Source organism: Lichenostomus cassidix, chromosome 12, assembly GCF_008360975.1.
Source record: "Lichenostomus cassidix isolate B80296 chromosome 12, HeHo_3.0, whole genome shotgun sequence".
Lineage (NCBI taxonomy): Eukaryota > Metazoa > Chordata > Aves > Passeriformes > Meliphagidae > Lichenostomus > Lichenostomus cassidix.
Window position 1 is genome coordinate 19719112 of NC_139493.1, and position 12128 is coordinate 19731239.

The 12128-nt window shown below is 52.4% G+C and overlaps 1 protein-coding gene across 1 annotated transcript; it reads left to right on the forward strand.

The window, feature by feature from the left end:
* Positions 1–8017: 8017 nt before the first annotated feature.
* On the forward strand, positions 8018–11696 carry BARX1 (BARX homeobox 1). Its single transcript, XM_085073146.1, has 4 exons — positions 8018–8325; positions 10241–10526; positions 10661–10745; positions 11140–11696. The coding sequence occupies exons 1-4, from the start codon at positions 8121–8123 to the stop codon at positions 11302–11304; spliced, it is 741 nt and encodes a 246-aa protein (XP_084929272.1). The 5' UTR covers positions 8018–8120; the 3' UTR covers positions 11305–11696.
* The last annotated feature ends 432 nt before the right edge of the window (positions 11697–12128 follow it).

Here is a 12128-nt window from a genome sequence, read left to right on the forward strand (position 1 = left end):
GTCTCATTAGTCATCACTTAGAAAGGAGAAAAAAATCTGTTCCTTCAAGGTTGTAGGTTCATTAGAACTTTCAGGTTCTAATGAAATATACAAATATACAGCAAAGCCTGTATATGGCCTGACAGTAATTAGTTCTTCATACAGGTAGTTCATACTTTGTATGAAGAGTGAAGGAATTAATCTCTCAAAATCTCACACCTTCAAGGGGAATTTTCTGTGCACAGATTTAACTCTAATAACTTTGATGATTTTAAAGTTTTTTATTAAAATATGGCTGTCCTAATTTCCTATTTCATTTTAAGTTAGACTGGTCCATGAATGTCAGTAAGAAAACTCAGTTTTATTCCAACTGAAGTGGGATACAGCAGGAAAAAGTTGACAACTGTAGAAAAATTTGCCCTTTCTCTCTCCCATCCCAATGTAAGAGCATCTTTAGGACTCATTTTCCATAGAAAAATTGCAGTGTGGTTTCTTGGTGCCCCAAAGCAGCCAGCAGTGTGTGCAGGGAGGTCACTGCAGGTTGGAGTGGGCAGAGCTGCAAGGGGGTGAGCACATAATCCCCACCTGTCCAAGTCCCTCCTGAGGTTAACAGGCAGCAAATTTATCCTTATTTGCCTCGCAATAACTCGGTGAGCTGGGTTGGTTTCAGTCGGACACACCAAGCAAAGTCCTGGCCTGAAGGGCTGGACAGAGAGTGTGCAGGACCTGTATCCAGGTTGTCTTACAGCTCTGGGTGGATGTTGACTGGGAAATGATACTTCTGGAAGTTGGGAAGCCCCTGCAGTAGGAAAAGGGATGAAAGCAGCATCACAAGCCAGCATGTGCACCTGTGAACCAGCACTGCTGGCTTCCTGCTTTCCTCATGGAAATCAGGTTCCCTTAAACACAGATCCCCTCCTGTTGAACCAGGGACACAACTACCCCATAAATCAGGTGGTTCAGGACTAAACCTGGATTAAATTTAGCACATCAGCCCGAGGCTGGGTTTCTTCATGGGCCAGAGCTCTGCACTCGGGTTAAGGTGAGAATCCCAGCCCCGTCACCTCTGTCCCTCATGCTGAGCACAGCTGCCTCCCTTAAATATTTTAACATTATCTACTGATTTATGACCAAAACTCCTACCACAGGTTTTTAAAAATGTGTTGAATCTCAGACAAGCTGTGGAGACCAAAACAGGTGAAGACTCTCAGGAGCATAAACAGCACATAGAAATCCTAACCTGCATGGCACAATTTTATTTTAAAAAACCCATATTCAATGTGGTTTCAGCTGCAGCAGATCAGTTGGCCTGTTGGGTAGAATACCTGCAGGCTGCAATGCAAAGGAAAAAAGAGAAGCCATTTAGGAGACTTCAGGCTGTTCATTTTTAGAACATATCTTTGTTCAGTGTGATTTTCTTTTGGTGAGGCCAGGCTGCAACCACATCTCCTGTTCAAAGGCCATTGATTTCTTTAATGAAATGAGGAGAGATTCTGTTCCTAATCCATGTTGTAGGGGCATTTTCATGTTTTTGTACCTGTAACTTAAAATGAGATACACATACAAGTCAAAAGGCTGTTTAAGAACAAACTAACAGAAGAGGATCCTTCATTGCTTAATTGGTTTGTATTGTTCAGTCTTTAATAAGACCTATTTTATGTAACTGGTTCTCTAACTTAGGGGGTTTAACTACCTGTAGCAGTGCTTGTGAGGGACTGGTTAGCCAGGTTTAATATGACTTTAATATGTATAAAACATCTTGTTATTTTTAAAATAAAATGTTTCAATTAGCCATTATTGTGTTCAATGATTTAAACACCTCCCTGATGATCTATAAACCCAAATCATCCAGATCTGATGTAGCACTCAAGAACTGGGAACCAAAAGTGACTGGAGGCAAACCATAAAACTGAAGAGTGTAAGGATTTCATTCTGTTTCTTCACTTTTAAATACCGAAGTCCCCAGCTCTGCACAGATGTAGTCATTAACTTAATTTTATGAACCATAAACAGTCCATTGCAGCCAGCCAACGTGAACACAGTGAACAACCTCAGCACACACCAAGTGTTTACAGCACGGGGGTAATGGGATGTCAGTAAAGCATCCTTGATTTCACCACAGATGCAGAGGTTGGTTGGATTTCAGCTCATACAAGAGTGATAAGGACAAATCGTTTTCTGCCTGAAACTTCTTTATCATCTAGAAATGAATGGTGCAGCCAGAGGGGCTGTTTCAGATGAAGTGAAATTATTTACTGAACAATGCACGGATGTTTAACTTGCCCTTTTATGTGTATCCTGTCATTTGCAAAATATGTCACCTGCAGTGTCACCTGCACAGCTCCCATAGCTCCAGTTGTAACCAGGCCAGTTTTGATACGGACTGGGGGATTGGTGCTGAGGAATTGAACTGACTAGAGTCCAAGGCCATGGCACCACTTTTCCATAGCAGCTCTGGGTAGTGTGCTGTGACCACAGGAAGTGTAGCTGTGCTCATCTCTTAGCTGGGACCCTGGTTTTAGAAGCAGCCACCACACTCCTGGCAGAGCTGGGGAAGGAGCTCTGAACCTAGAGATGTCTTCACGACCAGGAATCAGTTTGCAGAGAAGAGGCTGTCCAGAAAAATACTGCCTGGCCTGAAATTTAATCACACATGTGGTTTGTTACTGGTTTGTATTTCCAAGCATTGCATCCCTTGCCTGTGAGCTGGCTAAAAGTAAAAATTAATAATTAAAATTTTTAAATCTTATATGTGAAAAAAGCAAGAGAGAGAAGGGGCTTTCACAGTGCGTACCTTACTACTTGTGCTGTTTTGGTGCTCTGCACAATAAAAGGATGCCTGTGAAGAAGTGTCATTCTTGGGTACGTGGTGTGACACTCAGATGTGTTGTACCCAATAGCTGTGGTGGGGACAGAGATGGCACATATGGGGAACTTCTCACTTTGCTGGCTATTCTAATGGATATAAATGGAATGTATTCAGACAATATTCGCTCCAGGGATGGTTTCCTAAAGCTTGTACAGAAATGGAGAGCACCCAGTTTGTGAGAGCTGCTGGGATGTGTGTAGCAGGGAGAAGGATAGACGATGGATATAATGGGGCAGGGAAATAAAGGGGCTGCAGCCCTTACTCAAACCAAACTGCATCCTCTAAACATGACTCTCAAAGATAATTCCATATTCTGACTTTCTGACAAGGCCAGGTGTTTGCAGAAAAATAATTTTTAGAGGAATACGTGTTTAACTGCTGCTGCTGAAGCTTTACTCAGCCATTAAACATAACGTATTACTCAGGGCTGAGCTATTCCCTCAGCCCGAATGCTCCTTCCCAATTAGCCCGTGATGTCACGTTTTCCACTCTCTTCGTACGATTTTGTGGATTTCCTGAATATTAAGTGCCGTGAGGAGGGAGCGAGGGGGGGGTGGCTGTGCCTGACTCTCCTCCTCGAACTCCCGTGGGAAGGGCAGGGGCTGCGGAGGGGGGGATGTTCCCTCACGGCGTCAGAGCCCCCGCAGTGTCCTGCAGCTGGGGACAGGCAGAGCCCCGCAGCGCGGGCACCCCTGTCCCGGCGGGCTTCGGGCGCCGCGTCCCCCTGGCGCTAGACTTCGCCAGCCGTGATGGGGAGAGACGGGGACATTTAATTAGAGTTTTTAAAAAGGTTATGTTGAGAAAACAAGGAATTGGTTCTATTTAAAATTAATTGAGAGCTTTGATACAAATTTTTAAAAAACCCACAAAACCACCCCAGGTTTTAATTAATCTAAGCAGCGCTGCGGAGCGGTCCCGTAGTTCCCTCGGTCCTCGTCAACAGATCGGGACATGAGCGGGTCCGAGGACTCTCCTGCTCCTGGGAGAGCCGAGACTCCGATGTGAGAGCCCTTATCAGCCGTGCCCGGCGCTCGCACGGAGCCTGCCGGGGTGCCGAACCCTGCGGGGAGCGGTACCGGGGTGGGCTCTGTCCGCACTGGGCTCCCAGCGCGGGGCTCTTGTGCTGCTCTCGTTATGAAAAATATTTTCCCGTTGGGTTATTTCCCGAAGGATCCAGGAGGCGAAGACTTCGAATTTCACTATATTCCTCGTTACGGTTGTAGGAGTCGGGAGAACTGCAGGAATTCAGCAAAACTCTTCTTCCTCTCAAATCGGGGATGAATCAGCGGAGCAAAAGTATTCCCACCACAGGGAAGAGTTTTAAATCACTGTGTGAACCTGTTTCCTTTTTCATAACAAAAGGAAACTGGTGGAACTGTCATCCATGTCTGAGTTACTCAGCCAAAATAGACATCAAAATATCTGAAGCGTGAAAGTAAGCGAAAGGAGCCTTTAATAACGCGTTCTGCTTTTAAGTAAAACGAAGATTAGAAGAGCCTTGTAATGGGATAGATGCATCGATAGTTTCTGAATTCAGTTAAGAACACTTGTATAAAAATTATTTTTTAAAAAAGGTAACTCTGTTTCTAGCCGTCATATAAAGTCTGTGCCCGGTGCAAGAAAAAAAACCAAACAAAACAACGGAACATCCCAACCCCTAACAAAACAAATAAACAAACAAAACCCCAAAACAATTTTTAAAAGCCCCTCCATAAATGAGGAGCAATTTTGCAGATAAAGGTGATTGCATTCTAGCTGTTGGGTGGAAAAAATTGCATAAAATTTGGGGCCTCCAGCTTGTTCATGCGGTTGCTCTCTAAAGCCCCATGTATTTTGATGAACTCAGACTCTAAGACGCTGTTTTTTGTAAAAGTGGTTGAGTGAATCTACCGCCAAATCGATGTGAAACAGAGGTACAGGTTTATGCGCTCTGTAAGAGTACAGGGAATTAGATAATTTTCGGGCTATAAAAGTCGCAATAATAATAATAATAATAATAATAACAATAATAATTTAAAAAAATTAACTGATGTCCTTTTCACAACAGGATTTGTTTTGCAGCGATTTAAAATTACTGACTTTGAGTGCGACTGGATGGTGAAGTTCGTCCTCTCATTTTTTAGTGCAGCATCGAAATCTTTTAATAAGAACTTTTTCAGAAATGCTAGTTTGATTGTTTGTCTTTTTTTGTTGTTGTTGGTTGGTTGTGGTTTTTTGGGTTTTTTTGGGTTGTTTTTTTTTTTTTTTTTTTTTTTATGAACGCGGGGGCTGTAGGCCTGCTCCCGGAGTGGATATGGAATCCGCCGACCGTCCATGCCAACTCGGCTGCGGCTGCTCTCATGAGCAATCTCGGAGCAGATGCATCCCAAAGCATATAAAAACTTAAATTATCAAAGTTGATGCCGTATGATGGGAAATGATACTGGATCTGTACCTCTCTGATCCTAACCTACTCCGAGATAGGGACAGAAGGTTATTATTTACAGTTATTCTTGAGCTTTGATTTATTTTAAGGAAACAAAAAACTCAAGGGAGGTGTGGGTAATTTCTTTTACGTGCACTATTTGTTATGAGTGCGGTGGTGTCGGGGGTGAGGTTGTTTAAACAATCCGATGTGGATTTGCCTGCTCGCTTGAATGTGGTCAAAATTCTTCACACTTTACTCATAATTATTCTCCTCGTTTCATGATAATAGCTCGTATGGCCTCTTTCGCCTCGGCCGTAAGAAACCAGCACCTTGGCGTGGGAACACCTTGTGATCTAAACAGAGCTGATGCACAAAAGATGGCCGGACGAAAAGCCACGACAGGAAAAGGGAGGGTTTTGATTTGGGATTTGTGATTATTTTGGGGCCCAGTTGGTTTCGGTCGGGGCTCCCCGGAGCACAGGTGTGCACAGGGACACTGCTGCTCGGAGATTCCCAGGAGGAATTAGGGGAAGTGGGGTAGGGACGGAGGGATGCAGGCGCCCAGCCCCGCGGCCGCAGAGCATCTCGGTGGGCTCGGTGCTGCCGGTGCCCACTGCTGCCCCATCGGGAGGGGACCGCCGGCTCCCGGTCACAGCTGCCGCTCTGTCGTGTGTCACGAACTCTTGGCGGTGCATACACCAAGGTGATGTCTGAATAAATGACGACCCGCTAACAGCGGGGAGCACCGGGGGAGCTAACGGGGGGCTCAGCCCGTTAGCGTTTCACAGAGCGAGAGACGTAATTTTAAATTGAAGAAACGTGGAGAAACCAGAACAAATCCGCGCGGAACTGCTCCATACAAGTCGCAGTAACCATATGGAACAGGTTATGTGGGAAGACAGTGAAGTACAGAGCATAAATTAATTCGTTGTTGTCGCATGCAGGGGTGAGTGGTACAGTGGAACGGCAGCAGCGCTGACAGGAGTAGCAGGGCTGCCTCGTGTTCTCCACAGTTCCCTGAACGCCTCCGCCTACCCCTCAATATTTTATTCAAATTACCGGGCCGGGGTCCCAATGGGCCGGGGGTCCCCGCAGCCGCATCTACCCCGGATACGAAGCCCCGCCCGGGACTGCTCTCTGGCTTTGTGTTTCGCTGGCCCTGGTTATGGGTCCCCCCACGCGTGTTGCCGGACGGGGACCCACGAGAAGCGCTAGAGCCCGCACGGCTCGGGGGAGCCCGAGGCCGGGGGAAACTGGCGGGACGTCGGAGCCCCAAAGGCAGCCGAGTGCTGGTACACGTCCACCCGTGGGCTGCGCTCACGGACGGCACCCGCGGGTGACTCCGGTGGCCGTCCCATCTTGCTTAGGGCTTACGAAACAGGGCCGGGAAAGATCCCGCGGCTGCTCCGCTCTCCCCTGCGTATCCCTCGCAGAAGCTGGGAAAACGAGCAGACCCCCCCTTTTTTTGGTCAAAAATCGTAAAGAAGGAGGCTGAGCTTCCCTTGCCCCGGGGATGAGCCCGACGCCTGTCCCTCTGCGTGGGCCCGCTGGGCTGAGCCCGTGGGTACCTCCCGCGAACACCACCCAGGCACGGTCACGCGTGTGCAGCTTCACTCCCGCCGTGGGCAGGGGCCGAGAGCAGCCGAACCCACCCCGCGCCGTGGGACCCCCCCGGCCGGGCTGCCGGGGCTTCGCTGTAATGTTCCCCCTGTAATCCATTAGTGCAGACATTTTCGGGAGGGATTTGAGCGTTCGGGCTCCCGCACACGAATTGGCTCGAAGAACGTCAGTAACGAGCTGGGGCGGCTCGTGGGTCTCTGCTGTCGTGCGTGACACCGGCTAAACGGAATTAAACTAACCACGTTGTACCGTGCAAAGCATTAGCGTAAATAATCTAAAAGTCCAGGGAAAGGCTCCGCTTCATTCTGGGTCTTGTTCCCTGACCAGCTTCCTTTAGATGTTTACAGCGATTTGGCCGAGGCCGGGAGGGAGCGCGGAGCTGAGGGCATCGGGCCTGGGCCCTTCGGTGGGCAGCCCCGGCCATCAGCGCGGCCGTCGCCTTCCCTCGGGCTGCCTCGGCTCCTCCGGGCCCCTGGTCACCGCACCGGGGCTGCCCTGAGGGCTCCGAGCCGCCGGTGCTGCGGGACAGGAGACGTGCGGGCCTGGGTAGAGAGGCTGGGCCCCCCGAGGGTCCGTGTGACTCCGTGTCTCCCTCCATCAGTCAAGGCGCCCCAGAGCCACGGTTACCCAGTAGGGGGAAGGGGAGGGGGATGAGGATGGGACGAGGACTGGGACGGGAATGGGAAAGGGGACTGGAAGAGAAGATTGGTGTGGGGACGGGAACGGGGATGGCCATGAGTATGGCGACGGGGACAGGGACCGGGATGGCCATAAGGATGGGGCTGGGGCCGGGACTGGGCTTCGAAGGGGCCAGCGGTTGTTTGGGTGTCTGCTCTCCCGCAGAGAGCAGAACGGGTAATTTGCTTTATATGGCGGGGGATCAAATGCTGGGCTGGAGCCCTCCGCTTCAGGTACTCGCCCGCCCCGGCCCCTTCCTTCCTCTGCAGCCCCTCCCGCGCCCTCCCCCGCCGCGCTGACGGCCCCGCCGGGCCCGGCCGTATAATAGGCCGCTGCCGCCGTCCCGGGGCGGAGAGACAGACGCTGCCCGGTGCCGCGCCCCGTGTGCAAGCGGCGGGGACGGCTCCGGGCCGCCGCGCTGGTCAGGCAGCTGCGGGGCCGTGCAGGGGCAGGGGAGGGGGCGGCGGGGCGATGGGCAGAGCCCCCGCTGCCCGGCTGCCGGCCGGGAGGCTGCGCTAGGGCTGCCCCGGCGGCCGGGGGTCCCCCCGCGCCCCGGGGGCGGCGAGGATGCAGCACCCGCTGGAATTGGGCGCAGCGCGCTACTTCCCTGCCGAAGCCTTCCCCGACCACCGTTCCCACCGCTACCGCAGCTTCATGATCGAGGAGATCCTCACCGACCCCCCGGACGCCAAGGGGGCCGCGCCGGCCGGGGAGCTGCTCAAGTTCGGGGTGCAGGCGCTGCTCTCCGCCCGGCCCTATCACAACCACCTCGGTACGTCCCGGGGGGCTCCCCGCAGCTGGGGGCGGGCTGGGGGCGGCAGGCGGGGAGGCGTCGCTCGCTGATTGTCTCCAGCGCCTTTGGGCTCCTTGGAGAAAAACGTAGGAATTCTGCCTAAAAAGTTGCTGCCGGGCTCTGCCGACCGTGCGCATCCCCGCCGGCTCCCGCCGCGCTGCGGACGCTCCAGCCGGGAGCAGCCGAGTGTTTTGGGCCTAAAACCGAAGAAAGCGCCTTCCCGGCTCCAACGGCCCTTGCACAGAATGGCCTTTGAATTTCAGGGAAGAAAGTTGTTGTTAGTAATTTTGTTTTGGGTTTTTTTCCCCGTATTTTTGGATGAGGTGAGAATTGCTGGAGCTACGCAGTGGGGTCTATGCGGGGCTGCGAGAGGTGGCAAGGGGCCCTGCAGTCACAGATTTAGCTGGAAACCCGACATATGTGTAAACATAAAAATATATAACATAAAGAGGTATTGTATTTAATATATGCTATATTTATATAATAATAATATAGAAGATAGAAGATATAACATTGTAGTCCATATTATAATACTTACATATTTGGGGCTTTTTTTAAAACGGGTGCCAGCATGCTCTGTCCAGTCGGATATAGCATCCAGGACAAATGCAGTTTATTAGTATAGTCACGTAGGGGGTTATTGTTGGTTTGGTTTTTTTTTTTAATTGTTATTTGTTTTAATGTTATTGTGTGGGTTTTGGGTTTTTGTGTGGGCTTTTTTTGTTGTTGTTTGTTGGTTTGTTTTTTTGCTGGTTTTGGGGGTTTTGTTTGTTTGTTTGCTTGTTTGTTTTTTACGCTAGTGTTTAATGTATTTTGAAGGCCATTACTTAATATATTTTTAAAGGCCAATATTTAAATGTGTGAAGGCGAAAGCTTTCACTTCCCAAGCCATCTTCATCTGCGGAGCTGTAGTTCTTTATCCATAGGACTGAACGGAAAAGAAGTATCCCAATTTCTTTTTCTGCATTTAAGAGAAAAAGAGGAAAGCGTCAAGACCCTGAGCAAGGGAGCAACATGCGTTAGAATATCTAGAAATTAGTATTATTTTCGAGATGAACTCTCCCGAACTACTTGGAATAGTGGATCAGATAAAAGGCTCTCTACATCCCTCATGGCTCAGTTCCACAGGGATAAGCGGGAGCAGAATATGGCCCTTCAGGGAGGGAGGCGATTACAGAGCATGCCGAAGAGAAAACCCCGCGGAGGCTCCCCTAAAAGTCCTTCTCCCGCCGCCGAGGTCGCTCCTGTGTCGGTGGGTGGGAGGATGGGCAGAGCAGGACAGAAGCCCCCGGCCCACCCGCAGGCCCCGGCCAGGGAGCGGAGCGGGGGCGCCGGGCAGAGCCGGGCGAGGGAACCGAACCGAGCAGGGGCGGGTTGGTTCGGGGAGAAGTGAATCGAGCCGGCCGAGCGGCGGCCCCGGCCCGTCGGGAGCAGCATCCTCGGGCATGGCTCGCTGTCCCGTCCCCGGGCGCTTCTTCATAGGCTGCGGCTCACGGAGAGGGATAGAAATTATTATCAGGTCGAAAATATCCTGAAAACTTCTAGGAAGGAAGGGAATTCTGGGACCGTGCCCGGCCCCTACTGCTCGCCGAATTCAGCCGTGTCCGGCAGCTGTTGGGTGACACCGGAGGGAACGCTTTTGGGTTGGTTTGAATTATTTTCACTTGCACCCCCAAGTAATTCCGTGATTAGTATCTGCTGGTTGAAGGGTAAAACGTGTCCCTGTACCGCGGAGATGGCGGAATCGGGGGGACTCAGGACCCACGGTGGCGCCGAGAATCGAGGAGAAGGGGTCAGGGTTCCTTGCAGGGGCCAGTCGCGAGAAACCGAGGCGCCCTGCAGCCCCGGGGGTCCCTGGGCGCTGCCCGGCGCTGACAGCCGCTCTCTCCCGCAGCGGTGCTGAAGGCGGAGCCGGCCGCCGTGTTCAAGTTCCCGCTGGCTCCCCTGGGCTGCTCGGGGCTGGGCTCGGCTCTGCTGGCCGCCGGCTCGGGGCTGCAGGGCGGCTCCGCCTCGCCCCATCTCCCTCTGGAGCTGCACCTCCGCGGGAAGCTGGAGCCGGGCCCCCCGGAGCCGGGCAAGGCCAAGAAGGGCCGCCGCAGCCGCACCGTCTTCACCGAGCTGCAGCTCATGGGGCTGGAGAAGCGCTTCGAGAAGCAGAAATACCTCTCCACGCCCGACAGGTAGGCGATGGCCGACTCGGACCCGGGGCGCGACGCGGCTGGACGGGACGGGGCTCATTTTGCCCGAAAAAGTCGGGAAGCAGCCATCCGATGCGAAAGCTGCCGGCCTGACCTCCTCTCTCTCTCGCCCGCAGAATAGACCTGGCCGAATCGCTGGGGCTCAGCCAGCTCCAGGTGAAAACCTGGTACCAGAACAGGCGCATGAAATGGAAGAAAATAGTAAGTGTCCCTGAACAGTCAGGCCCTTGGGCGCCCTTGGGCGAGCCTTGCCCTGCGGGCTTCGCCCTTCTACATATCGACCCTGGGCTATTAATGATAAGATTAAGGATAATGATATGCCTCTGGTGTTTAATGACATGCCCCTGGTCCAGCATCTCCTGGGCCCCCGCCCGGTGCCGTCCGAGCCCTCCCGTTGTACTGCTCGGCTCCCGGGGGCTGAGAGCGGAGGACTCTGGGCGCAGCCCGAGAGGACCCGCACCGGCAGCCGCAGCCGGGGCCCGGCGTGGTGCTTCGCTCCGGGGGACAGGAGGCAGAGGGGTTCCTGCACCCCGGGCTTATAGCAGCACGGTTTTACAGGGGTGTCTCCCTCCTCTGCCCCCTCCCCGCCTCGCAGGTGTTGCAGGGGGGCGGCCTGGAATCCCCCACCAAGCCCAAGGGCCGCCCGAAGAAGAACTCGATCCCAAGCAGCGAGCAGCTCTCGGAGCAGGAGCGCGCCCGGGACGCCGAGAAGCCGCCCGAGAGCCTGGGCTCCCCGGCCGAGATCAGTCAAGAGGAGTGAGGGCAGCCCCCCGTCCCGCCGCCGGCACCGGGCGCTGCCCGAAGGGGCCTCGCATGTACCCGCCGGGCTCGGGCCAAGAGGATGGAGGGCAACTCGGACAGTGGCTGCGGCCGCCTTGTGCCTCGGGAGATTTGGACGCTTTGACCGGCCGCATCCCGGTCTCCCTCCGCTCCGCCGCCCATTTCCGCGCCCGCGGAGCGCTGCGCTGCGCCATGGCCGCTGTGTTGTGCGACGGCCCGAGGGGCCAGGAGGACACTGGATCCCACCTTCCACATCTACTCGCTGTCTAAAACCCTGTGGTGCCCCTAGTTATTCGAAAACTGCATTTTATGATCAGTTTTATTAATGCGAAGATATTTACTTTATTTCAATAAAGTATTTTATGAACTATTGCTCTGAGTAACGTGATGCTTTAGAGTAAACTTTTAAAGAATTTGGTTTTTTTTTTCCCTACGGAGGCAGGTTAGAGATTCAAACCCATCTTCCAAGCAGATCTACATAGAAAGTGCAAAGCGCAGTGGTACTGGGAAGATTCCCCCATAATTTTCCGCGACGGTTCGGCGTGCCCGTGGGCGGGAGAGGCCAGACCCTCGGTCATTCCTCGGTCAAATTCGGATGCTTTCGCATTTTAAAGATACGTTAGTTGCTGACAAAAGGTTAATTAACTTCTGCACTGCAAGTCCTAAATGATACCTTTAAAAAATGCTTTTCACGAGCTGCTGCGATGTAGCATAAAGTCCTGGCGCTTTGATGTTCGGGTGATTGGTTTTTTCAAATTTCTTTTTTCTTTTGTTTTCCCCGAGTCCCTTCTCCACGTTTTCCGT